At 37.1% G+C, this 25672-nt stretch overlaps 1 protein-coding gene across 1 annotated transcript in view; it reads right to left on the bottom strand.

Annotated features, from left to right (window-relative positions):
- VAV3 (vav guanine nucleotide exchange factor 3) overlaps positions 1 to 25672 on the bottom strand; it is a 176301-nt gene that overhangs the window by 59746 nt on the left and 90883 nt on the right. Inside the window, exons 16-18 of the mRNA XM_075508217.1 lie at positions 14287 to 14388; positions 11573 to 11673; positions 2848 to 2870 (exon numbers count right to left, since the gene is read on the bottom strand). Coding sequence (XP_075364332.1) covers positions 2848 to 2870; positions 11573 to 11673; positions 14287 to 14388 — 226 coding nt within the window. The remainder of the gene's footprint in view (positions 1 to 2847; positions 2871 to 11572; positions 11674 to 14286; positions 14389 to 25672) is intronic.

Here is a 25672-nt window from a genome sequence, read left to right as displayed (position 1 = left end):
AAGAACAAATTTATTTTTTAATAATTTATGAATAGGATAGCAGAAAAGTATGCAGTTTGGCATTATCTGCCCCAGAGAATGTCCACAAACACGAAAGTATCAAAGCTGCTTGCGTTGCTTTAATAAGATAGAAACTTTCGCTATTCACTATTCCTACTTTGTACTTAAGGTAGCTAGAATTTCCTATGCAGTTCTTGATTTCCTTATTTTCTGGGCAAGTACTTAAATATATTTAGTAACTCGCCTCCCTCTTTCTTTTAAATTTTGATGAACCAGAGCTGTGTGAAATCAGAAACTCTCTGACAAGACTGAGACTTTATTTTTTTTATGTATTTTATACTCCAAGACACTTAATGTGGATCCCTGAAAATTTCAATGTGAAATAACGCATATCTGTGAACTACTGATCTGCTCTTGCAAGCTTGTTTTAACTGGTAGCTTGCATGAAGGTTCATGCATTTATTTATTTTTTAATCAAACCAAGCAGAGAAAAGCATGTTGCATAACAAAGGGAACAATTAGGTTGCCCCAATTTACTTGCAGTTGATATAAGCTGATGCAGGACACACACCGAGGCAAGCCAGAAAGCAGTAACCTGCGGCACAACCAAATTACTAAGCCCTGTAGCAAGCTGGCAAAATGAAAAACTTGGTTTAAAAACAGCTTTCAAACTCTTGAGTCTTTGGACATACTCTTTCTGTACCCCACAACTCTAATTAAGGAAAGGATGCAAGTTTTGTTTCATTTGCAGTGCAAAGAAGAAAAATTTAAAACTACTGCTACAGTGAAGGTAATGCTACTGAATAAGAACAAAAGGCTCAATTATATCCTAGTTATTTTTTAAATGGAGGCTGCATTGCTGATAAGGATTGATGCAGAGTGGTAACTACAGATTTGCACAAGAGAGGGAAAGGGGCAGGAGTGGGAAAAGCAAGCACAAAGGAAGATACAGAAATGTTTAACTGAAATGAAAAAAAAATACAGTAATTCTGTGACAACATGTCATATACACCAAAGGACCGGATGGAAACCAATTTTAAGGAAATAATTCTTGAGCAGTATGAAAACATGCTCGATACTCTTAAATGTATTGCAGTACCAGTAGATTTTATTACATTACTGGTATGAAGTCTAAATCCAAGTTTTCCAAAATGACAGGTCCTCATCTATGCTCAAGTTTCCTTCTGCACAGAGAAAATTAAAGCAGGCACTTAAACAAGAGTTTTTGTGAAAATGAAAGCAATCCTGACATTTTGGATCAACTCAATAGTCAATAGCAAATCAATAGCTCCCGAAAGGAAGCCATTTTTTCCTCACAAAAATTTCAAATCAAGCTAGAGGGTGAAAAGCCGAGGAGCAGGAGGGATTAGATGCAACCAGTATACATATTTTCTTCATGCAGCCACAGTATGTTTGCCACAGTTAGCTTTACTGAGTCTGGCAACCTTCTCCACAAGGGCCAGTAAGCAATCTGTTTATGGCTCCCCAGCGCTGCCTGTCTGCTGCAGTACTGGGAGGCTGTTAGGCAAAGGGACCATGCTGCAGTTTCCCTATTTCAGAGTGCCCTTACTTAGCGGGTATTTCTAGGCAGAGACGTGAAAAGCCGGGCAGCACGTGGCTGGAGGCACGGCTGAGGGAGCAGCGAGGAGCGCGGCCGGGTGGCAGCATCTTGGGCACAGGCAGGGTCAGCGGTAGCACAGCCCTCTCCTCACCCGGAGTTCCTCCTGGGCCGCCTCGCCCTTCCCCTGCTGGGCCCCCAGGAAGCCGGTGCCCGCTGCTGCGGCCTGCACCCGCCTGAGGCCCACAGCCAAAGAGCTCGCCAGAGCGTGCCGGGGCTCCCCTCACCCGGCCCCCGCCACCGTCTGGGGTCACAGCGACGCCAAACCAGCTCAAACATCAGAGAGCACAGACACGGTCAGCCCTGCACCAGTCATGTCAGCAATAACATCCTTCAGATTCCATTACCCATTTTAGTGATAGCACCAAACACATACATGCTTATGGAGAGAAGTAACGTACACTTTCATACGTTGTTCATAACCAGCGTGTCATTTAAGCAGTTAAATTACCATAAACTTCTGATCTAAAATAGATGCTAGAAACTATTATACTCTACGTGTAAAGTGCTGCCTCTCTCTTGTCAGAACTGGCAGACAAAACCCTATTGCCATGCCTTCCTGTACTTCAGTGGAAAGGCACCAGGAGCTGGCGAGAAAATAACCCAGGGTAGCTTGCAGCCTTCTTGGGCTGACAGCAAGGTACACTGTGTGCACCACAGCAGCTCCTCTGTACCGGGCCCATTTCACCATTCTCCCCACATTATATGAACTCCATAACCATTGGATAGCTCTGCAACTAAAGTTTTGTTACACAAAGAGGCAAACACTGCCTTGCCGATCCTTCATCGCCCAGCAGTCTGATGTGGCAGAGATTGGTACACTAGCATGTTACTCCAGCAAGGCTCGCTAGCATTAAAAAAAGAAAAGATTACTTTTAACTCTACTGCCAGATTTGGTCTAGGAACTGTAAGGATCTAGACATCAGTTGTGAGGCACTGTATGTTTTTTACCTGTAACTTAAAAAACACATCTCCACCCCCTCCCAGTGCTCTTGGCATTAAGCCATATCAACTGAAAATTGATTCACACTTTGAACAGAATACATTTATATTTAATTTCGAATACCTTGTTTCTTAGACAACTTCTGTTTTCCACCACTCTAAAGAAATCTGTTGTTAAACGCCCAAGCAAAACATACCTGCTCCAACAGCACATACACAAAGTAAATAAGGAGCTCTTATGTCACCGACAAAACAAACAGCACATGCAAAGGAAAACTAATCCTTACCTCATGTTTCAGGTTCCCGTGTTCTGAAACATAAGTAAAAATTGGCATTATTGGCGATTGTAAATTGTACGCTTTTTATACAGCAATCTCAGCCTGTGCTGTGTTGCATTAGAGAAAACACTGCTGCCTTCTTTCGCTACCTGAAACCTGCAGCCGCCCAGCAGCCGGGGCTGCGCCAGGTCCTGTTGTGCAAACCCCGCTGCGCTCTCCTCCCCGCCCATCGGTCCTGCCGGGCTGCGCCGAGCCAGCTAGGAAAGGCTCCTTGCTGCAACTTACGCTGCACTTCCCAGCAGTGGCATGGCACTCTGCTCCACTAAGCTTTATAAGCTTTTAGAGCGCTTCAAAAACACTTTATAAATGTTGACTCGTTGGGAATTCAAAAGCTACAGTTCTTCATTGTAAGTCGAGTTTACACCTTTTATTCTGTCTTTTCACAGCATGCCAACATATATCACAACAAGATGTATACCTTTAACTTCAAAATTTTCTATATTTTGTGTCTTTGAGTTCAATTCAGCCCTGCATGAGTATACCACAGACTCTGAAGCCATCGGTGGTTTATCTGCCTCTTCTGCTATGAATTTTCTTGTACTATTTAAAAATGAGGAAAAAAATAAAGTCCTGTGGGTGATCAGGACTGCATCAAGACAATAACACTTTTGCACGCACACACCACCACAAATGACACGAAAAGGGGTATTTTTTTACATTTTTCTTTGAACGTCTGATCTGATAACTGGTATTTGGGTGTACTCTAGCTTTTGGTTCGGGGCCTTATCAAAGCACACACAGCTGTATTTACCTGTGTGCACTCTCTAGGACTGCACATGCTGTTGAGGCAAAGCACAAACTGCATGTGCCTGGTCAGTACTTCATCACATTTGAAAACTTTTACTGTAATATCTTGTAAACAGTAAGGATATTCACAGTAAATAAACTAAAAAGCTTTAACTGCAAGTAGATTTTGTTCTGCTAAAAAAAATTATATTAAATAGTAAAGTGTGGGAAAAAAAATCTTTGGCTTTCTAGCATTTTATGCAAAGATGATAAGGCATGCTGAGACCAAGCACACCAGCTGAGGACTCTGGGCCAGGCCAGGGAGGCACAGCCTGTTTACCACTGGCAGAGCTCTCTTCTCACGTACGCTTTCAGTCACCATTTCCTCTCTCATACAGTGCGCCAAAGAAGCATCATCTTGTCATCCACAAAAAACGCTTTTATGATTATAACCTTTCCAAAAGTATTAATTTGCATTTGTATAGTGAGCAAAGAGAATAAAAATAAGCCCGCCCCAAAGGAGGAGATGTAGGTAGACTACTGAGGTTTTCTAAGGAGCCCGAGGGAATTAGTTGCTTAAGTGCTGCTGAAATTCAATATAATTTTGGTATTTACTTTGCAATTTGAGATGCCTTTCAGAATTTTTGCCAAAATCTGAATAAAATCACCTTTTTTGAATGTTTCGTCTCAGCATTATAAATTATTTCAAATGAAGGGAAGTCATTTAGGTAAGTACTTGTGGGGGGCCAAAACTTCAAATCCAGACTTATGGTTTTTCATTTTTATTTTTTTTTTAATGGCCTATATTTAGTTCTGCAGATCTCTTATCAAAAAAATGAAATGGCAATGTCATTCTATTCTCCAATGGGAATGAATGAATCTGATTTTTAATGGTTGCTGTTGAATATTATTTTTACCTCTACAAAATATCCCAAACCCAACTAGATGAATGAGTTCCATTTGGTAATTGCAGCACCCGAACACTTTTCATAATAAATAATTAAGGAACTCATTGATCAACTTTCAATAATTGGATTCAAGAAATTACCACACAGGAAGGTAATAAATACTCCTGATAACTTGCATAAAATAAATTTCATGAAAAGGGAGGTGGAGGGATTGGATTAAAAAGAAAGCCCAAAACTTTGCCAACACTAACACACCGAAATACCATTTGTGACTTCACTATTAACACTTCAGGAACAGAAAAATATCCAGTATCTGTATATCCACATAAAAGCCTATTCAAAAAATAAGACTTATGCTTGTCTTGTTATTTCATTACAGTTTAAATATTCCTGTATTTCAGAATATTCTGTATTGAATTATGTGAATTGCTTCCTTGTGAAAGATCTTTTTTCCAAATGTTACACAAGTATAAGAACAAAAACCTTCATTTCTATTTATTTCTATTTTTAGAAAAAAAATTAACGTCTGAGGATATCCACCAGCAGATATTTTACACATGACAATTTTAATTCAAGTTCCTGCTCATCACCAATGTGCCAATGAAATTATCAAGTGAGTTCTCAGTTCTGACAGCAAACTACTTCTTTTACTACCATAGTTCAGTACAATTTTTAGGTTTTTTTGTTTATTCACTGAGGCCATGATACCATTGGGTCACATTTTGATAGTTATATTTTACAACAAAAGCAACAGGAGCAGCAGCTGGCCTCGATAAGTGAGGGAGCAGAGATCGGAAAATGGGAATAAGCTGCTCCTCAGGGATGCAACAGCACAGCTGGATTTATGTGCTAACTAAATGGAGAGTAAATAAAAAGGATATGTAGTAAACTACTCACCCTCCTATTTTAAAAGAAAATTCAAAATGTTTAAAACGCAGGAACTATAAAGTAAGCCACTTGAAGGAGTTGCGGGACTACCTGCTCCTTTCCAGTCATTTAGCCAGTCATTGCATAATCTGAAGAAAAGCAAATTGTGATCTAGAAGTACCACAGTGTAGGACTCTGCACAAAATATCAAGCCCCCTAAGTGACTTTTGTTCAGGTTGAGCAAGGATGGTTAGTTAAACAATACAGCTCAACCTTTGTTGCAGTTAAATAAAAAGTGGCATAACTCCAATGAACATTCTGGGATTTGAGCATTTACTTGTCAGTGCTGTTGACATGGTAGGTTTGGAGGAGAGCCAGCAATTTTGCAACTATTGATCAAGCCAGCAAAAAGGTAAACAGTGAAAGCTACTGGTTCTTTTTAGATGCCAAAACACATGCTTTTTATGAATAATCTCTAATGTGCTGTAGCAAGCAATTATTACATAAACAGTATGGGCTATATTATTGGGCATACACATTACCATATGAAAGCAACTCTAAACTTAACCCATTCATATGGTAACATTTTCTTTCAAGTTCATCATACAGTTGAAGAAATTTCTTCCCCACCTAAGGAAACATAGTACTTTTTCAAATTGAATTATCTGAAGGAGAAAGGAATCATGCATAAGTTAACTAAAAATTACTACAAAAATGCCCAGTTAATGTTTTTCTAATCCATTTATGCCCTGATGAGAGATGCTTCTAACATTCCCTGGGAACAGCGATATAAACAAGAAAATTTTGTGGGTTTGGCACCATATCTAAAACATTCAAAACATTTTCAGATTCCAGAACCATTATTGGAGGTTCATCTAATTGAAATATTCAATAGTCTGCGGAACCAGCAAACATTTGCCTGAGAATACTTAATTCAATATAATTGGACGGACTTGGAAAAATTCCAGTTTGGCAATAGAAATGGATTGTTAATTCTGCTGTTTTAGACTAGGAAACAGACTGGCGTTCTGCAATATGTTCTGGGCAGAGCGATACTGCAGAAATTGCAAGGGCCACAGAACAACCTGTACAATGAAAGTAGGAATAAGGAGGGAGACAGCTTCTCCCCTTGTCCACTAAAGGTGTGTCTTACTCATGCTCGCTTACCAAAGGTCCCACTCTTAACCATTCCCAAACACAAACCCTTCCAACTAGCGGGAGAGCATCAGCAGATAAGTAAAATTGTCCTGTGCCTTGAAATAAGGCATAGGAGTGCAGTTGAGAAGCCAGAAGAGGTAGAAAGGGAACAGGAGACCTCCACATCAGACACTGGAGAAAAGAACAACATATGTCCTTATAAATGGCCCCTGTCAGAGAAATACATGCATCCATTTTGTAATCCTTGTGTTTAAGGATTTCATAAGGCCTTGTGTTTAAGACTGCACAATCAGACTTGAAGGAGTTCATCACAACATTAGCAAAAAAGAAGGCACATGGAGGGTTTCAAGTCACAGAAAAATTAAGTGATAGGACATAAAAGTAAAATATATGAAAATGCAGAGGACTAATTGAGCATGTACAGGGCAGCATTTCAGGGGAAAAAAGGTTAAATCAGTAATGACAGAAATGAGTACAGAAGACTTCCAACCAGCACTGCCGATTTACGGCAACAAGGGCAGAAACAATTACAAAAAAAAACCAAGGGCTAAATGCAGACATTTTGTTCTATTTATTAATTCAACAGATTAACTCTGCGTCTTTTATTGCTGCAACTTCTACAGTCTGTTGAACTGGCCTTCTTTGAAGCAAAACATCTGAAGAGCTGGCATATGCTTGTGTATAAGGCATAGCATGACACACAGCAATTTATCTTCAGATTTTGTCAATGTTTCTCTCATAAGTGTGTCATCTAAATCTGACACTTATTAAATTTGTCATTCTAAAGGTTTCATGTGTCTTTGGATGTCTCTTGAATTTTCACAAACTGTGACTCGGAATGAAACACAAGAAGATTTAATCCACTCAGGGAGGTTGTAAGTATCATTTCAGAAAGCCTAGCAAAAACATCTGCTCAGTGGTCTAAAAAGAAAACAAAATCTTAAAACTGTACAAAACCAGAAAATGCTGAGGAAAATTCAAATGCCTTTAAGAAACCTAATGGTATATTCTCATTGCAGTGTTTTGAATTCTGATCACCTCTTTTCAAACAGACCTCTAGAAATAGAAGAGGTCTACAGAATGGGAATGAAAACTATTCAAGGCATAGAAAAAGTTCCACTTATGAAGAGATAATTTAAAAATGTAAGACTAATCAGTTCAGAGAGTATACTTGTAAGATGTCATGAGAAGTTATAAAATAATTTATCGTATAGAAGCAGTCAGTCAAGACTTCCATTAACTCTTCTCACGAAACCCCACAAAGTCACATGTTAAATGAAAAAGGTAAAAAGGTCAAACATAACCACGATAAGATGTGCAACCTAGAAAAAAACAACAAAAAACAAAAGCCAAACAAAAACTCTACAGAACTCACTGTTCCAAAACTTCTGAAACGCAGTCAGATATTTCTATCAAAAAAAAATAGAGAAACTATGCAAAAGCATTAACAAGATGTAAAAACTCTTATAACACCAAAAAGATAAAAAAAAATTTAACAAGATTAAGAAAGTAGCATCATTCCTGGGCATTGTCTACCACACAGAGGATTTGCACTTTCCTGTGAAGCATCTAGAATCAACCATTGGCAGAATGACAGAAGACCAGATTAAACAGACCACACATATATCATGGGATATATATATATTTCATGTCTGTGGCCATAACTAATACCACATGACTGGGGAATAATAACGTCCAGTTTCCTAAAAGGATGATTGTGTTTCATGTCCATTATACCCTGTGAAAAAGGCTGTAATAGTCCCCTAGAAACAAAAGAAATACATAACGATACAATAAATGTTCCAGGCATTTTGCTACTATTGAAGCATTCTGGCTATGCTCCACAATTTCTTATGTAATAGCACTCTCAGGCTACCTTTGCTAATTTCCCACAGGAGCAGCAAATGACACTACTAGAAAAATTAAATTTATCATAAATTAATTTCTCTAAAGATTTCAAAAGGAAAAGCTTCAAAATTAAAACTATGTTAGAATTTTGTGCATGTAGAGCATACTTTTTCCACAAAATGCCGTGAAAATGTTGAATTTTACATAGTATCTTTGTGTCTGCATTCCTTTAATAACATTTCATAACTTAGCAGGCATGGCAGATAACTTATGGGAGACCTCATTTCTCAGCATAGCTCTGGAAAAGTGAAAACATCGCTCCGGAATATCACTCATACTCAAGTTGGACAAACCAGTATTTAAAAGAGTCTGAATTGTCCCATCCCTTTCTGGACCATACAGGGAAGCAGGAACTGGTAAAGGCCCTCCTTCAACCTTTCTTTACTCTGTGCACATTATGAATGGGCAGCACTGCTCAATTAACACTTCTTCCTTTAAAAAGGCAAATAAAGAGTACAAATGGAAAACAGTAGAGAAAAATCTCAAGATTTCCCTTGCTACTCATTGGCCAAAGTCCCTCATCAGGTGGAGAGAAGACACATTTTCAGCAAAGCGGGCAAAACCATTTGTCCTTTCCATACTCATTCATTCATAGAGCAAGGGGGAGCATGGCAAGAACTGTAATTTAGAGTTTGTTTCTGCAGCTATGATCTACTCTCAGAGCAGGCTGTAAGAAGCCACAGCCTAGCACCTCCTGTCATTCTGCCTCATGAGAAGGTGGAAGATACACAACTCTTCTAGCTTGCACTAGAGCTACAGAAATCTAGGAGCCTTTGCGGAGTAGAAAAATAGACTGAAAAGAGAAAGAGAAGTTTGAAGAGAGGACAGAGAGCAGAACACCTAGATGTAAGTTAAACATGTAACACAAAGCAGTATCTTAACAATCCAGTTGCTTGCAACTTCACTAAAGAAAGACTCAGTACAATATAATTTTACAAAAATCAGGGCAATGATTTAAAGTAAAATCCAAAATAACATTCTGCTCCTTTGAAGCTGTAAAATGATAATTTATTCCACTTACAAAGGAGAAGAAATATGATTTTTTTTCTTTATTTTGTTCCCTCTAGCAAGTGCACAGCATTACTTAAGTATATATGCAGGAAAACTGCAAGAAAGCAGACCTTGTGTTATCTAGGCATTTATGGTCATTCTTACTGATACATATGGCACCATATGTGTCCACAGATCTTTACAGAGGAACAGAAAGACAAGCTCCTGCCTCCTGGGGTGCCAGCTATCCAATTAAAATTAAAAAAGAGATTAAATCAGAAGGTGCAAAAGAAAGAAAAAAGTAGAAGTTGGGGTGGTTTATACCAGAGAAGATAGCTCTCCTGTGAAGAACAGTATGTGTTTGTTTTTCCACTCTATTAATTTAAATGTAATTGCTTTAAAATATTCAATTTATAATATAATTTTAAATATTTATTTTCTTTAGAATATCCGTAGGAGATCCTATGAAAAACGTGTGTTCCAAAAAGGATTTCAATGAAAAATACTGTGATTGCTTGTATGGTTTTCAGATCTACAAAAGATTATTTTTTAAAAAGTCCAGACTTGGAGGACAGCATGGAAGATCTCCAATACAGGAAAGCAACTGAGACAATAAAGTTCACTGACTGCAGCAGAAGTTGGTACCTGCCATCCTGATGATTTCATGAAAGAATGAAGTAGGCAAACAGCACAGTGAGCCAAAAGCCAAGTAGAAGTCAGGAAGTAACACAAACAGGGACAAAGACAGAAACAAGCTTATACAATTTTGAAAGAAACAAAAAGCTAGAACCAAAATCTTGAAGCAGCAGCTTCGTAAAGAGCAGCGGATGAAGTCATGATGTAATTCAAGCAGTGGGAGAGAGATTATCTCTGCAACAGCATTTTGCAAAGATTGTAGATAGTAATGTCAAGAAGAAAATAACCCAATGGGAGGAGGTTGCAGTAGCTTACGTGAGATACACGAGACATGAGAAACTTCATAAACTATTATGAAATAATTTTGGAATGAATGTACAGGTTTTAGAGAAGTGAGAAGGACAATTAATTAGAAACTTCCCCAACATATACAACTACACTTTCCAGAAATCATCATGTGTTCCAATGGCTTTTCTCTTTCAAACACACTCAAACAACAGGAATTCAAACGTATTAGTGGGGAGGGAAATTCGGGTGGGGGTGTGTTTGTCAGTTGTCCCCCGCATCAGCACCAAATAATCTCTAGAAAGAAGAAAGTAATAGTTAAGAACCTGGACAGAGGGAAGAGTCAAAAACAGCACTATGGTTACTGGACTAGCTGGCTGGAGTGGAACAAACTCACTGCCAGCAATTGCAGAGGGGAAGGGGAAGGGGAAGGGGGACAAATGATGAGAGCTAACATTTGGCATTAGCAGTGGGAGATCCAGAAGATGTCAGAGAGAGAATTATAGATACAATAATGAGCAGAAGGGGAAGAGGTCAAATTTGGAGTCATCTGAGGGAGACCAAATGGTAGCGGAAGTCAAGAGAGTCCTTAAGGTCCCAAAGAGCAGAAGAATAATAGGGGAAGTGCAAAGTGACAATGGCCAGGGAAGAAACTCACAGAGTACAGCAATCGATTAAAAGAAGAGGAAAAAATGATCCTTAGATGTGGGAAGTAGAGAGCCATCAATCACCTTTTTGTGAATACTGTGAGTGGACAGAAACCATGGAAACCAAAGAGATGAAAGAGGAAGCTGAAGCAACACAAACAGCCAGCTTTGGGAGCTGAGAATAAAGTACGAAAATTGACATAGACATAAAGGGAGAACCACAAGGATGACAGATGATATGCCATACAGTAGGTGTTACATATGAGCAGTCTACGATTAAAACAAGAGCAATTCCTCGTTCTATACGACATTGACAAAGAAATTGGGTTTGACCTATAACAGTTCTCTCCTGCTTTTGAACATTTCAATTTAGTAGCAATAAAAATCCCTATGAATTCTAAATGCAATTCTAATTGTGCTTATAAATGGTAGTTTCACAAGTATGTATGTTACAATAAACACAAATTAGAGGTAAATTAAACCTTAATTATATCTAGTAAGTTTTATGTCCTAATTAAAAATGGTATTCTAACAATAAAAATGACTTACCACCTGAATTAGCTCTGCCACAATTGTCTAATCTTCCTAAACATTCTTTGTGTGCTCCAGCTCCACACTTAGAACATAAATAGCCTTGATAAAATGTTCCCCTGTAAAATAAAATTAGGTAGTGATACATTAGAGGTGATAAATTCCATGCATAAAGGAAGTAAGAGACATGGCAGAAGGTATTAGAAGTCATTTGCTCTTCTGCATAATGATAGTCCTTAAAGGCTCACGAAAAAGTGACAACTGACAAGCAGCTCATCTGCTTTTCGTTAATACTAGCCATTTAAAAATCACAACCAGCTAGTTCGTCTGGACTACTAGTAGAATAACAATCTGCATTTCAATTTAGCCCAAAGCAACTTTGGCACAGTATACTTGAAATTGTACCATTATGGGTCTATCCTACTACAGATCTACACTTCACTTCATCTCAATAGGCATTTGCCTAGACACCATGAAGAATAAGATCCATTTCAAAAGAATTGTAAGTGCGAATATATATTTAAGCATTAAGGAGTTTAGAGGCTATATTGGAAATATTCTTGACTTTAAATGAGAGAGAGAGAGATATCTCCAGGTACACTTTAGTTAATATTCAGAGCTGCTAAATAAGGAGTCACTTTCCTTACTCTAAATGTTCTCCAGTTCCCCTTAATGAATTGGAATCTGAATTTGAGTCTGAGGAAACTGATTTATTTTCAGATTTGTGCATGGCTTTTCTCTTAGGTACGATTCACTGAATGGCTAACAGGGAAACAGTTCTTTACATGTACCTCTAGGCAATTTTATGAGTTCCATCTACCAATGTATCTGCTTACTCTTCACACTAGATTTGTCTGTCTCCAAGATTATCCTGATCAGTTTGGAGTGATTATGCATCCTAGTCTAACATGACACCTTCAGCTTCAAAAGAAAATCAGGTCTCTCATATGGAACACAGGATTGAACAAGTTCAACCTGAACAAAATGTACAGCAACTGCTATTTCCTACAGCAATTTAGTGATGAAATATATTTTTAATTAAATTCAGAAGCTCAGTATTTTTAAGTATCGGAGCACACAAATTTAAAGACAAATAAGTAGAAAGTATGAAAATATTTTAATGCAGTCCTCCATTTTTATTTTTTTCCTTATTGCTACACAGGAATGCAAGATTCTCTAGATAAAAGTATAGGACATAACATTATCCTTCACTACAGATGCTTCTAAGACTAGGATTTTATCCCCACTTAAAGATTAGACACTAAGGTTCAGAATTTTTTTTTCAAGTATTTACATGTTAGCTTATGTTTGAAGCTTAAAATGACAGTCCATTTTAAAAATTGATTTAGGCATTTTATGAGGCTAAGTCCAGTAGGCTTTCAATACAACTTAGATATCCAGGGACATGTCTATATACCACAAGGTAGCACTTGGGGATACCCAAGCTATCTTCAAGCAGATTGGCATGCCTATACACCACAATGCAGCATCACACAGACTGTGTCCTGAAAGCAAGACAGCCGTTTCTCAGCAACTGCACTTAGTGCAGTAACAGAGACACAATGACTCAACTATACTGCTTCAAATTCAGAAATTAGCCCTGCCACCTCTAAGCTGAGGATGTCTGCACCACTCCTGATAGTCACTTAGACCTTATTGCATTGAGGAAAAAAAAAAATCATCTAAAAAAAAAATCTCCGAAAATCCAGGTCAATCTAACTGTTCAGGAAAAAGGTTGCTAAAGGAAAAAAATACCCGACAGGGAGGAACATACCTGAGGTTATTTTATTCCATGCCTGTGCTTAACAAAAGCACTACCCATACTTCAAATGCCCTTTCTAAAATGCTGTGGCTACATTTTTCGGAGCATCAACAATATGCAACATGAGGACCTGAACTGGACGAAGTTTACAAAGCTTTTGCATCTCCAACTTACACTATGGAATTTAGGTTGAATACATACCTTTATACCACTGGACATTCCACATTTACAAAAAAACAAGGTAGCTCCTAAAAGATAGCTCAAATAATGAATGAGAAACTACAGATGTCTAAGCATGTGTGTTTCAGAGGAAAGAGGCAGAAAACATTAAATTTCTTAGCTTAAGTTAGCCTTACAAATCCTTGTTCATGAAAGCATTAGTTGTCTGCTAGCACTTCTTATCTAGCTTTGCAACATCTATCTTCAATTTGTCTACTTATCTCTGGTTCAGAAATGCCTGTTAATGCCTCACAGTTATTTTCTGTCTCACAAAGCAATCTCCCCATATCAAACATTTATGAGCAGCATCATCATCATCTGTTATTCTGAAAAAAAACATTCCATCTGTTCTTCTGACTGGTGGTCTACAGCAACGGGACCTGTGGAACAGCCATGGTAGTCAAGACTGTACAAGATGGTTGTTGTTCGTTTACTTTTACGTAAGAACTCCTGTATTAAATAAAGCAATTCTCATACAAGAATCATGATAAACCAGCCTTCTGATAAATGCAGAGCATCTTGAGGTTTTGAGCTTTTAACAGCACTCCTGCTAATATTTGGAAATTTGATTGTAAAAACTTGCTAATACAATAAGAAATACTACATATTACTTCATTGCTTGTCTGTCTTGGACAGGTAACCAGCTAGCCAGCTAGCCATGTATTTCCACATACTCCTTTGACTCAGATATTTCACTTGGAGAAAAAAAAAAAAAAAAAAAAACAAACCACACCACACTTAAAAATCTTACCTCAGAAGCATCTGACAGACTTTGCAAGACGTCACACGACTGAAGGTATGCATTTTGAACTCATGAAAGCTTGTATCCGCATAGTCTGGCCGTATGTTTGACCTAAAAAAAATGTGAAAATCTGCTTTAGACCAATGAAATCTAGAACATAACGCAGCATTCACAACAGGAAATCTGAATCCACAAACTAGTTTTATTTACACTTTAATGTTTTTCACTGAGATGAACCAGAAATATGGACTTACCACACACCTTGAAATGAAACCCGAATTATGATATTACGCAGACCTGGTCCTTAAAATACACCCTGTAGCTACCTTAGCTGTCACAATAACTAGAAAACTATACATCAAAACAAACATCATCTGTTTTTTATTCCTGTTCAAGTAACTAGGATCATTTTATGGACCTAAAGAACCCTCACTTTTTCATTCTCAAATATTTTGTTATGTGGATGTACAAGGAAGAACAGCTCACACTGAGAATCACCACATTTGAAAACAGAAGCAGCAAATTGGGGACAGTTAGGTCACAGTTATGCAGCAATACACGGGATAACACGAGTGATTTCAAAAGCAATTAGAAAATATTTACTGGGGTTTGGCTAGTCTTTCTTAAATGAGTTGCCCAATGCCTACAGCTGTTGCTACACACACTTAATTTAACAAATAAAATAGAAGATCACTATTCACACTGCTAAGATACCAAGACACTATTGGCAGACTTACTTCCAAAGATCAAATTTATGTACAAAGCACTAGTCCATTACTGTACATGTGTTTTGTTTATCCTCCTTACCGATCCCTTTTAAAAGCAGAAGTATAATTTAAAAATTAACCACTCATCATTCTGTTGCACTGGTGACTGTTTGCAGGTCTATTTAAATTTTATTAAGTAATCCATTCATTTTTTTCTGTCATCTTCCCAATTTCCAAGATGGGGGGGTGGGGGGAGAACAGGAAATTTCAATTGATTTGTTATTTATTTTTTTTTTATTCATCAATATCCCCAAACCAGCTTAACACTGTCAAAACCAGTAATGCTGAAATGCTAGGTGCATAATTTAATATAAAGCTAGACTGTATCAGACAAGAAAAAAAAAAATCTATAGTAAGGATTAATGTATTTTTAAATATTATTTATATTGGAATGCTTAGGATTCCATAAATTTCTGGTATTTTTCTAGCAAAAACATAGGAATGCACGATGCATAGGCATTAAAATAGGAAAAAAATCCTGAGGGTAAGAATGCAAGAATCTACAACACTCAAAGGAAAGACCAGAAGCTTTTTCAACACACAAAATTACAAATGCATGCATTAAAGTTGGAGATACTTATCTAATAAGTTTCATTTTTATCTATTATAAATCAACTTCTAGACTAAAACATAGACCAGCCACAAATTGGCCACAAAGCCAGAAACATAAATAGAGGTAACCATGCAAGCATCAATCTCTCCAGGACTGAATGAAAAGGCTTATGAAAAAAACATTCAAAGAATCTGTTTAAGTACCTAGTGTCAGAAAGGTCAGTCTTCTAATCCGCCTGCTGAAAATCAACATGCTGAAAATGAAACTGTACTCAAAAAGCAAATGGGATTTTGCTTTTATGCTTGAGAGTAACCTTACACTCAGTACTGTTTCAACTAGCTCACTAGTGTCTCTCTTTCTGCTATGATATGCAAGGTGTCAATACCACAATTCTTGCTAACTAAAACAGGGGTGGATACTACCCATTCACAGCAGGAAGGTACAGGTATCGGGATAAAATTAATCTCAAAAAAGTAAAGAACTTTTTTAACCAGGAGAAAAATGTATTATTTTGGGGCTCCTAACTCTGCAGAGCAAGGCCTGTATTTCACAACACGTTTGCCAAGGGGCTGCTAAAACCTCTTAGGCAACACAGTTAACTATGGACAATCCTGAAAACTCTCTAGAACAAGTGGCAGTACTTACACTCCCAACAAAAACTGCTTTTTATTGACCATTTGGTTCAGACCAGGATAGCTTGCAAAACCATGTCAAAAGTATCAGCCTAACATGCAGACACTCATCAGATTTGAAAGCATATCAAATTAATCCTAACCACCTGACCATTTTTCAAGAACAAACCAAAGAAAAAATTCCATTCATTTAATTAGAACAGGATCAATCTTCAGAAATAATAAGCATAGTGGATGAAAAGAAAAAAAAAAATTACAAACTCATACAGACAGTTGTTCAACACAAGCATATGACTATATAACTTCCTTTTGTATGTAAAAATTCTCTTCCATTCTTCTCTCAGGCTATCTTCCACAAAGACTGAAATACATGAACTCCTGAAAATATACCTCCTATTAAAAGAACAAAGATGATACACTGTGTTCATTCTTCTTTATATTAAAAGGAATATTTGAGTTTCTTTGTATTTTATAAAGCCATTCAGTTTCCTTTTACAGTCCTTAATAGAAAAAGTTATTCTTGAGAGGAAAAAAAGCATAGTGCTAAAATGGCAAAGAATGAAGCTGTTGCCTCACAGAAGAGCTGTCACAAGGCCCTCCCCCTTTTTTCAAGGTAAGTTGTTTTATTGCCCCTATGGGCTAAACTATCGGATTATAATGTCCTAAACAAGACAGAAGATTTATCCAGATAAACAGGCTTACAAATTCAGCTCTCTACTGTATGCTAAAATTTGGATACATTTGTCCTACTTGCATAAGTAGAGGAATACAAAACTGAAATCATAGCATATAATACAAACTTTAGAATATAATGAAAACTTCAGTTTACCTTGTCCGCTATTACCTACAGGAGGACCTAGTTTGGTTCCAAGTATTACTCAGTTCTTAAGGATCATAAAAATGTGTCATAGAGTAAATCCCTCAGTTTCTTTAAACCCCATCAGGTTTTAGTTTAGTAATTGTAAGATTCTAATGATTACTTCAATAAATTCTCTATCTAAAAACCTGTTCGTTCTTCACCACCTACACATCTTTCATACTCTCTGTCAATTCACTACCATCTAACTTCATGTATTTCCTTGTTGGCTAAGTCCAAGCTAGCATAAAGGTCTTCCAAAATAGCTTTTTTAAAAGACATGAGCCTGAGTAGTTCTTTTAGGGCCACACAGCAACTATTCATAAACCAAAAGGACCTTTTAAATTTTGCTAGCCCTTCCTTCCACCACCCAAAAGATAATTTTTCTCCATTTTTTCCCCAGAGTCACATCACCCAGAAGGAAAAGCCTAAAAATCCCTAACAACAAAAGTTTAGTGAATCAAAGGAGACGCCACTGAAGTAAATCGCCCATAGATTAAATGAATCTGGAAGGGACTAGAGCCTCAGCATATTACAAAGGATCCTTGCAGAAAGAGCAGGAATCAACAAGAGAAGAAACCTAACCTGCTGCTGCTCAGTCTTTCTTTTTGCGCAGACTTAGAAGATACTTCCAAGCAGTTGTCTCAAAATGAACAATGCCATTGCATTGACTGAGAACGACAACATTCAGGTTTTCTTTTGTCTTTTCCTTTCTATTTCTAATCGTTTATCCTAATTGTCTCAGATTTGAGGTCAAACAGGAATGGGAAAATGTCATGTGTTTTATTTCAGTGTTTTATTTACATCAGCAAAATATATTCTCAAATTTAAGAGTCTGTCAAATTTCAAAAATATCAGGATTTTACCCATTATCTCATGATTCTCTCCATAAAGAAACAGTCTATTAAAAATATTAATATTTAGATACATTGTTATCAGCTGATTCATGTTAGACAAGAAGGCATTTCATCACTGCTTAAAAAAAAAGCCTTCACATTTATGCAAAAGCAAAGTTCCCAGTCATCGATAATTCTGATAAAGGCAGTAGAAAAGAACAGTGTAAAATAAGAAATAAGATGCTTACTCTGAAGACAGAATACTATAAAGTGAAGCACAATATAGAGAGATAATTGATACAACAAAACCCAGAAAAAACTACAGCAAAAATAAAAAGATAATGTGTATTATCTACTGTAAATGTAGAGGTGCAATAAAGACAGCTTTGTAGAAAAATATATATTGCAGTGCTAACTGTGGACAGGAAAACTCTTGCACATTCTAGCACCTGATCAGTCGTGCTGCATTATGGCAAATTCAGTTCTGTAGTCATATTACACATCACATCAGACAAGTCTGAGATAATCTGAGATGATACACTGTAGCAGTATATATCAAGTAGCAAGTCTTTTAATGTAAAGTGTGAAACTTAATGAATCTAGGAGTTTGATATTTTAGTTTTCAATATATTGCTTTTCAATAAATCAAAAATAATGCAAAATAACCCAAGTCGATACCACATGAAAGTTTCGAACTAGAGACTAAGCACAACTCATCTGTGACTGTCCAAGCCCAAATACCACAAGGACCATTGGAAACTTTTTTCCACAAAACTTTCAGACTGAATAGCATATACTATTTTTTGAGTTTTTAAATACAATAAAGAAAGCTGATAACTTCAATGGAAAAACAGCAGTCACAGCATAGCATACAACTTTTCATAGTCGTGTCCAACCATAAAAGAAGCTCTTTTAGTTACAGCATTCAAGCCTGACACTGATACCAAAAACACAGACCAGAGCTGCCACAACACAGTAAAAAGAACATTTCATCCTTCTCAAATTTTCTTTTCCCTTCTACTTCTGAACCTGTGGGCATGTTCCAAGACATAGAAAAAAAACTGAATATTGGGTCAATATTAATTTGAAGTTTAATACTAGGCATATTTTCTTCTTCAGAAGGAGGATTTCTTGCTGGGGGGGGGGGGGGGGGGAGGAAACCACATGATTGTTATAAAAATTCAAACATACTGAAGCAATTTCTGTGGCTAGCATTAGGAAAATCTAATTTAGGACTTAAGCTAGGTTCCTTCCCCATCACAGTGGAACAGTCACCAGTCAAGATCTCTCATAGGTTCCTCAGTCCTCCTTCCACAACAACTTCTACTATGGGGTGACCCAGGCTCACCACAAATGAAATGTTTTACCCATCTCTGCTGTCGAACAATCTTGATGAGTGGCCAGAGCAGGAACTCACCCATACACCAGGAATACTTAATCTGAGGTAATGACAGAGAACATGTTCCTCATTTTATGGTAAAACTCTGTCTCTTATTTTTACAAGCAATGTGGGGAGTCAAAAGTAGTTTCCCTTCCTCTCTTCTACTTTTTCCCCAGGCTGTTTTAACTCCTACACTCTAGCTGAGACAAAATGTCAGGATACAGAAACAGAGTGAATCTGTAATTAGGAATTTTTTTCCAATTCTCTCCTCAATTCAGCAGCAGAGTTTTTGTAAGGGATAACCACGAGTGCCCTCTCCTGCATAGTGCTGGATCCCCATAACCAGATTTACTCCAGTCACTACAGCAACGTCCTTGGGCTACCCCTGAGCCTTTTGAGTAAAGCTTTCTCTTTCCAAGTTACTTGCAGAATATTAGTCCCACTGGGACCAATTCACTGCTACACCACCAACCCAGAGACCTGCAGATACTTGTCTTACTAGTCTCCTTCGTCATTTGGACACGCAATTCTTGTCTCTGCATCAGCCATCGGAGCCACCGTTCAAGGAGCAGAATGACCACCTTCTTCCATCAATCCTGCATCTCTTAACAGATCTTTTGTCTGTAAAGTTTGCAGAGTTCAGTGTAGAAAAGTTATCCAGGTATCTTATTCGATCGCCCTTGATATCATCAAACTTCAGAGCACTCCATTTTTGCTGACCTTGTGCCTATAAAATATTCCCCTTTAACAAATACTTCTCCACAGCAGAAGTTTTAACAGTTTAAGAACAGTTTAAGCTACAGTTTTCTATAGCAGTTGGGATAACAGTTCAAAAATTTAAAGTAATTTTTAACCCTCAAGACACAAACATGTCACAATCAAAACACTAATACTTAAGTCAAAATAAAGCAATGAACCTTGGCAATCTTGACATATCCAACAGTCTAAGTTCTACACCTCATTTTACAAGACTGAACTTTGATCACCTTGGGTCTAAAGTGTTTCCAAGATGCACACTGCAATGAAAAGTGTACATCAACATCAAGCAGCTTAGATGAGATTTGTTACTGTCATATCCTTACTTAATCAAAACCTGATGAGAAAACCTGATGAGAAAACTTTTCTCTGATGAGAAAACATTAAGATCAGAATGTGTCTGAACAGCGATAGCATACAACGGGCATTTGGCTACCTTATAGCAACAATTTAATTTTTTATCAGCATTCTTACATTCATGTTTGTTTCCAACAAGAAAAACTATACAGAGTACCTTTCACAACAGGCTGGACTAAACAAATGAATTGTAGTTTCTTCAGTGGGCTAGGCACAAATACACTTTCTTTTACTGTCAGTTTAAACTTCCTCTACACAGTTAAGGCTTACAAAGTAAAATGCACCAGGAGAACTACTAAACTTTCAGCCCCAAAACTCTATCTTACCTCTCTACTAAATATGCAATTACTACAGATAATGTGTCCCAAGAGAATAAATAAAAGGCTAAGAGAGAGTTCACTATAGCTCCTTCCATTTTCCCATGGGGACAATAAGCGCATTAAAATCCCAGTCTTCATTTCCAGAAAGGCCATATTTCTAAAGATATAAACAATGAAAAAATCCTTATTTCACAAATTTTAACATACTGAGTACATATTCCCTTGGATGTTTTGCCCTTCAGATGTTTCAGTATTAGCCTTACAGACATTAAGAACTATTGTCTCAAGTTTGTTTTGCATGGACATATTACTGAAAGCCTACTGGCTGCCAACAAATCTAACAAAAATATAATAAAGGGATAAAATGAAGTATTACATTGATTAATTAAATTCTTATAGCAAGTTTAAATTTTAAATAGGAAATTAATGAAATGCAAATAACACTGCCTCTACTGAAAAAGAGCACACAAAAGAGAAGAGGTGGTATTATGAAAATGTAAAGAGTAGAAGTAACTAGAATGTGCAGCCTTTGGCTCCTGGTTATGGGTGTCCGTCTCATAGCACAGCACTAGCAACAAGAAGGTATCCAGCAGCAGAGAGCACTGGAAGTCTACCATCTTGTGGCTTCATATTCTGCAAGGAGTTAAAGGAAGGAGACCTCTGAACACAGCACAAAGAAAAATTCTCCTCTTTCTTTTACTCTAAATCTATTTACTGTTACCTTTAATGCTACCATTTAGAAACTGTAGTTTAAACAACCTGCCTGCAAGGTCCACTGCTGTCCTCCACTAGTGGCCAGTTCTGTCTGTCTTGCTGTATTTTGAGGGCCATTTCTTAATTGCTTCCTCAGCAGCTTTTCAATACTAGCTTGACTTCAGCAATTAAGATGTGTACAGACTCCCCCCGCTCCTTCGGTCAAAGCCACTGAGAAGGTGTTGCTTATACCCATTACAAACATTTTGATTTATGTCAAAAAATTGCTTCTCTGGAGTACTTAATTAACAACTCAACTTCTCCTTCCCAGACTTCAAATATTTTTAAACTAAATTTATTTTTTCTTAAACTGGAAGGAAAAATGTAGGGGGGGGGGGGGGGGGGGGGGCTGAAAAATATTTTCTATTCCTCAAATATGAGCACATCATTTTTCCACCACAAAAAGCACATACATGCTTAATTGCAGGAATTGCAGTACATATAGGAAAATAAAGAACAAATACATCACACAAAGAGAAATGCAAAAGTAACCCATTGCAAATGGATCAAGAAAGCTCCTTTCAAAAGTGAATTAGCTGCAAAACAACAAGGTTATCAACAAGAGCAGGTGCTGACCTAGATGCTGTTGAGTAGATCACTTCTGTTAAACACAGAGAAAGCAAACGTATTGTAAACACTGACTGAATCGAGCCATTCTTCTCAGGGGACTGATGGTAAACCTCGCAGGTATCATTTAAGCCTAGAGATGTTCCTCCAGATTGTCATAACTCAGCGGGACTGTCAACTTGCATAGAAGAGTCGCCTTCTCTTCCCCCAGCAGCAATCCCACAAGCATGTTTTTCTGAGTGGCCTGGAACAGCAGCAAGTGCCCAGATATGGATGCTCTTGGGTTGGGAACAGGCTGTCCAGCAGAGTCACAGGTTCAGCGTAACAGTACAGTGAGACAGCTGCCCCTTCTTTGGGGTTGACAGTTTTCCCCCAAAAGGGAAAAACATGCTAGGAAGTTCTAATTATACTTCTTATTTTTGGTTTTGACTCATTTTTGCAGAAATGCTATTTAGGTCAGGTTTTGAAGATCTTTCTTCCATATCAGTCTCTGCAAGAAATGCAATCACGTCACAAGAAACTATGCAGGGTTCAATGGTATGGAGAAGTTTGCAAAATATCCCATAATTTTCAAAGTGCATTATATTTGAAACTGAGTAGCCATTTCACTTGATTAAAACCTGGCTTTAGAGAATAGTTAATGTATGTATGCCCACCTGTGAGCCCAGAGGCATAACAAATAAGCAGATGCATGAAGTATCAGATAAGGAGTCTACAGTGAATTGCAATTGTTTTAAGTATTAAAAGAAGAAATACTACAGGGAGCTGAGATAAAACTCAATTCCTTGAACTCTCCTCAACCCTCAACCTAAAGTTAGACCTTTGCATTTTAGAGATGTTATTATTCTGCACTCCATGTTATGCTTATAATAATTTAAAATGCTCCATACAGAACTGTTCAGAATTATGGACACCCTGAGCACAAACTGCTGAAGAACATTTTAAAGTGTATGTGACATGAAATCTGATGCTGTATTCATGCAGTATAGCCTATAAAGAAAATGGCACAGGTTAATACCTGAGGACACTGAAAATTTCACTTATTGTACTAAAATTTGACATCACTGCAGAAAATGCATCAATAAACCTAGATCTGCCGGAACTATTTCTAAGTTATTAATTGCTAACAGAAATCATTTATGAAGACATCCTAAGTTAAAATTCCTCGTTTGTGCCCAAGTGACCTCCTTTCAAAATCTTAAAGACCTTAGAAGTTAGCCATGAAAAATGGTACTAAGCATCTCAGAAAATTCTGGAAAAATTAACTAGGTGATAAAATATAGCTAACATTTGTCACATATTCAAATGTTTTAAGTAATAACATGGACAGCAGAAGTTAAGAAACAGAAAACCATATACGTTTCTGTCAAACAAGACAAAAAGCTTTCAGCCAAGCCTCATATGAGTAATTTCATGCAAAGCTGGTCCCAAAAGATGTTCAACCTCACTCCCTGCTCTGACATACTGCAGACTTCCCTTCGAATCCTGTTCCCTGCAAACAGCAGAACCAGCCTTACATTTGCACTATCCTTTCTTTCCATGTGTAACATTTCGGCTCTGTCCAGCTATCACCATTTCAACTGATCACTTCATACAACATGCTGTCATCTGATAGAAAGGCATTTGTGTAAAAAAATAACAAAATAAGAGTGCAGAGACAAAAATACAAATAAATAATGCTTTTTCAATCTTTACAAGGATTTTATTATTTACTGTAAAAAGGTGGAGAGAGAAAATGGTATTCTCAATGGGTATTCTCACTAGAGGTGGGCGATGCCATTTCACAAGGCATGATTTTCAACTTCTTTTCTACCTTCTCTTCTCAGGATCAATACTGATTACTTACAGCTAATTCATTTTCTCTGTTCCAGCTAGGCTGTTGTATTTCAGAATTGTCTTTGAAGATGCTATTTACTGAATTAATCAATCAATCAATTCTCCATATGCTAATACTCAAACATTCTGGTTTGTCACATCAAAGAGTCTCCATCAAGAAGTCATGTTATATAATTAAATTAACCATATCACAAGTAAATTGTGCTTTTGATCAAGAACACAAAACTTCTAAGACTTTGCTAGGAAATTTGCTTATTTGATCATATGATGAGTGGCTTTTTGAGATCAAGGAAATTATCTTGTTAACTTTTTGGAAACGTACTGCATTGTTTCAAACAAGATAATGGTTTTCCTCTTTCCTTATCAGCCTACTTCCCTGAAAAGCATGGGAGATGGACTGCTTTGAGTTAATCTATTCCTCTATAACGTTTTTAAACACCACCTGATAGGAACAAAGCTCTGTCACACACCAGTATTTGTAAATCAAAAGCATCAATACTTTATATACCTTAATGTTCACTGGCTGAGTCTTATATGTGAAAGTTCTAAGTCTTACAAATCCAAATTTACAAAGTTGCTTGTCTTGATAAGCTTTAAATATTTTATCATATATTTACACTTAACTGAAGACAAATGTCTATGTTTTGGAGTAAAAAATGTAAAAATATAGGATGTATACAGCCATAAACTTGTAAATTACCAGACAAACACCTAAATCTGCTAAGAAAAAAGGTAGCATTGGTTTGTAGGGAGAAACTAGGCCATCTGTTCCTATCACCAAAGTATCAGGACAAACATGTAATGCAGCATTCCATGTTTAAAGGCTGAAAAAACTAACACCTTGCGCAAAAAACAGTATTTAGATGGTGGTACTTTATTTTTATGATGTAGCGTCACTACAAATTTATTTCACTGAATTTTAAGAAACAGTTACTAATTTGCATAGTAATATACCTCACATGTTGTAAGGTAAGTTGTAAAAACATAAGGACCAGGAAACCTTTTGATTTTTGTGAACCAGAAGACATATATCAAAGTATATTTATCATCTCCAAGTGTTTACACACTGTTTTCATAAATTCTGTTTTGCTTTCACACTCTACACTGTCCTTACGCTGTGCTCTTAATCATATACAGAATCTTCACACAGTTCTTGCTGTGTCTGGAATAATCTAAAGAAATTGCATAACTATAAATACGTTGTGAATGGTTGCTTATAACCCTGAAAAACATTTGATCAAAACCAACGGGAGTCATAGGAAAGAACAGACAACCATTCTTCTTTGGCAGACATGAACTTAGCATTCATTTTTGCAGTACTGAAATATTTATACTGATAGAGAAGCCCAGGCAGACATGTTTGTTTATTGCTTTGGTAACCTATTTGAGGTTGGTATAAGTGAAACACCTTTGTAGGCTATTTGAAAAATGCAGCAGATATCTAAGGCTTTTAAAGTACTCTGATAAGAAAGCTTTAATTTAATATGCCAGTGTTCAATATGTCAGAGCTCAAATATTCTCTCAGAAGACTTAATGCATATGCATTATTAATGCACTATCTGAGGGAACAGATCTATTTGAGTTGAATCTGACCAATGTCATTAGTCACAGAGTGCAAACCAAATTTGGAAATAGGTATGGTAATAGGTAAGAGAACACTTTTCACCCACCTTGTTTCTTGTACTACTTTTCTTTAAAATCTAGAAAATGAATGAGCTCTGTCTACAATTTATGTAGCTTGCCTAATCTAAAATGTTGCACGCACACCTATCAGGTTTGAG

The sequence above is a fragment of the Mycteria americana genome, chromosome 7 (genome assembly GCF_035582795.1).
Source record: "Mycteria americana isolate JAX WOST 10 ecotype Jacksonville Zoo and Gardens chromosome 7, USCA_MyAme_1.0, whole genome shotgun sequence".
NCBI classification, from domain to species: Eukaryota; Metazoa; Chordata; class Aves; order Ciconiiformes; family Ciconiidae; genus Mycteria; species Mycteria americana.
This window is presented reverse-complemented; position numbering and strand designations above follow the sequence as displayed.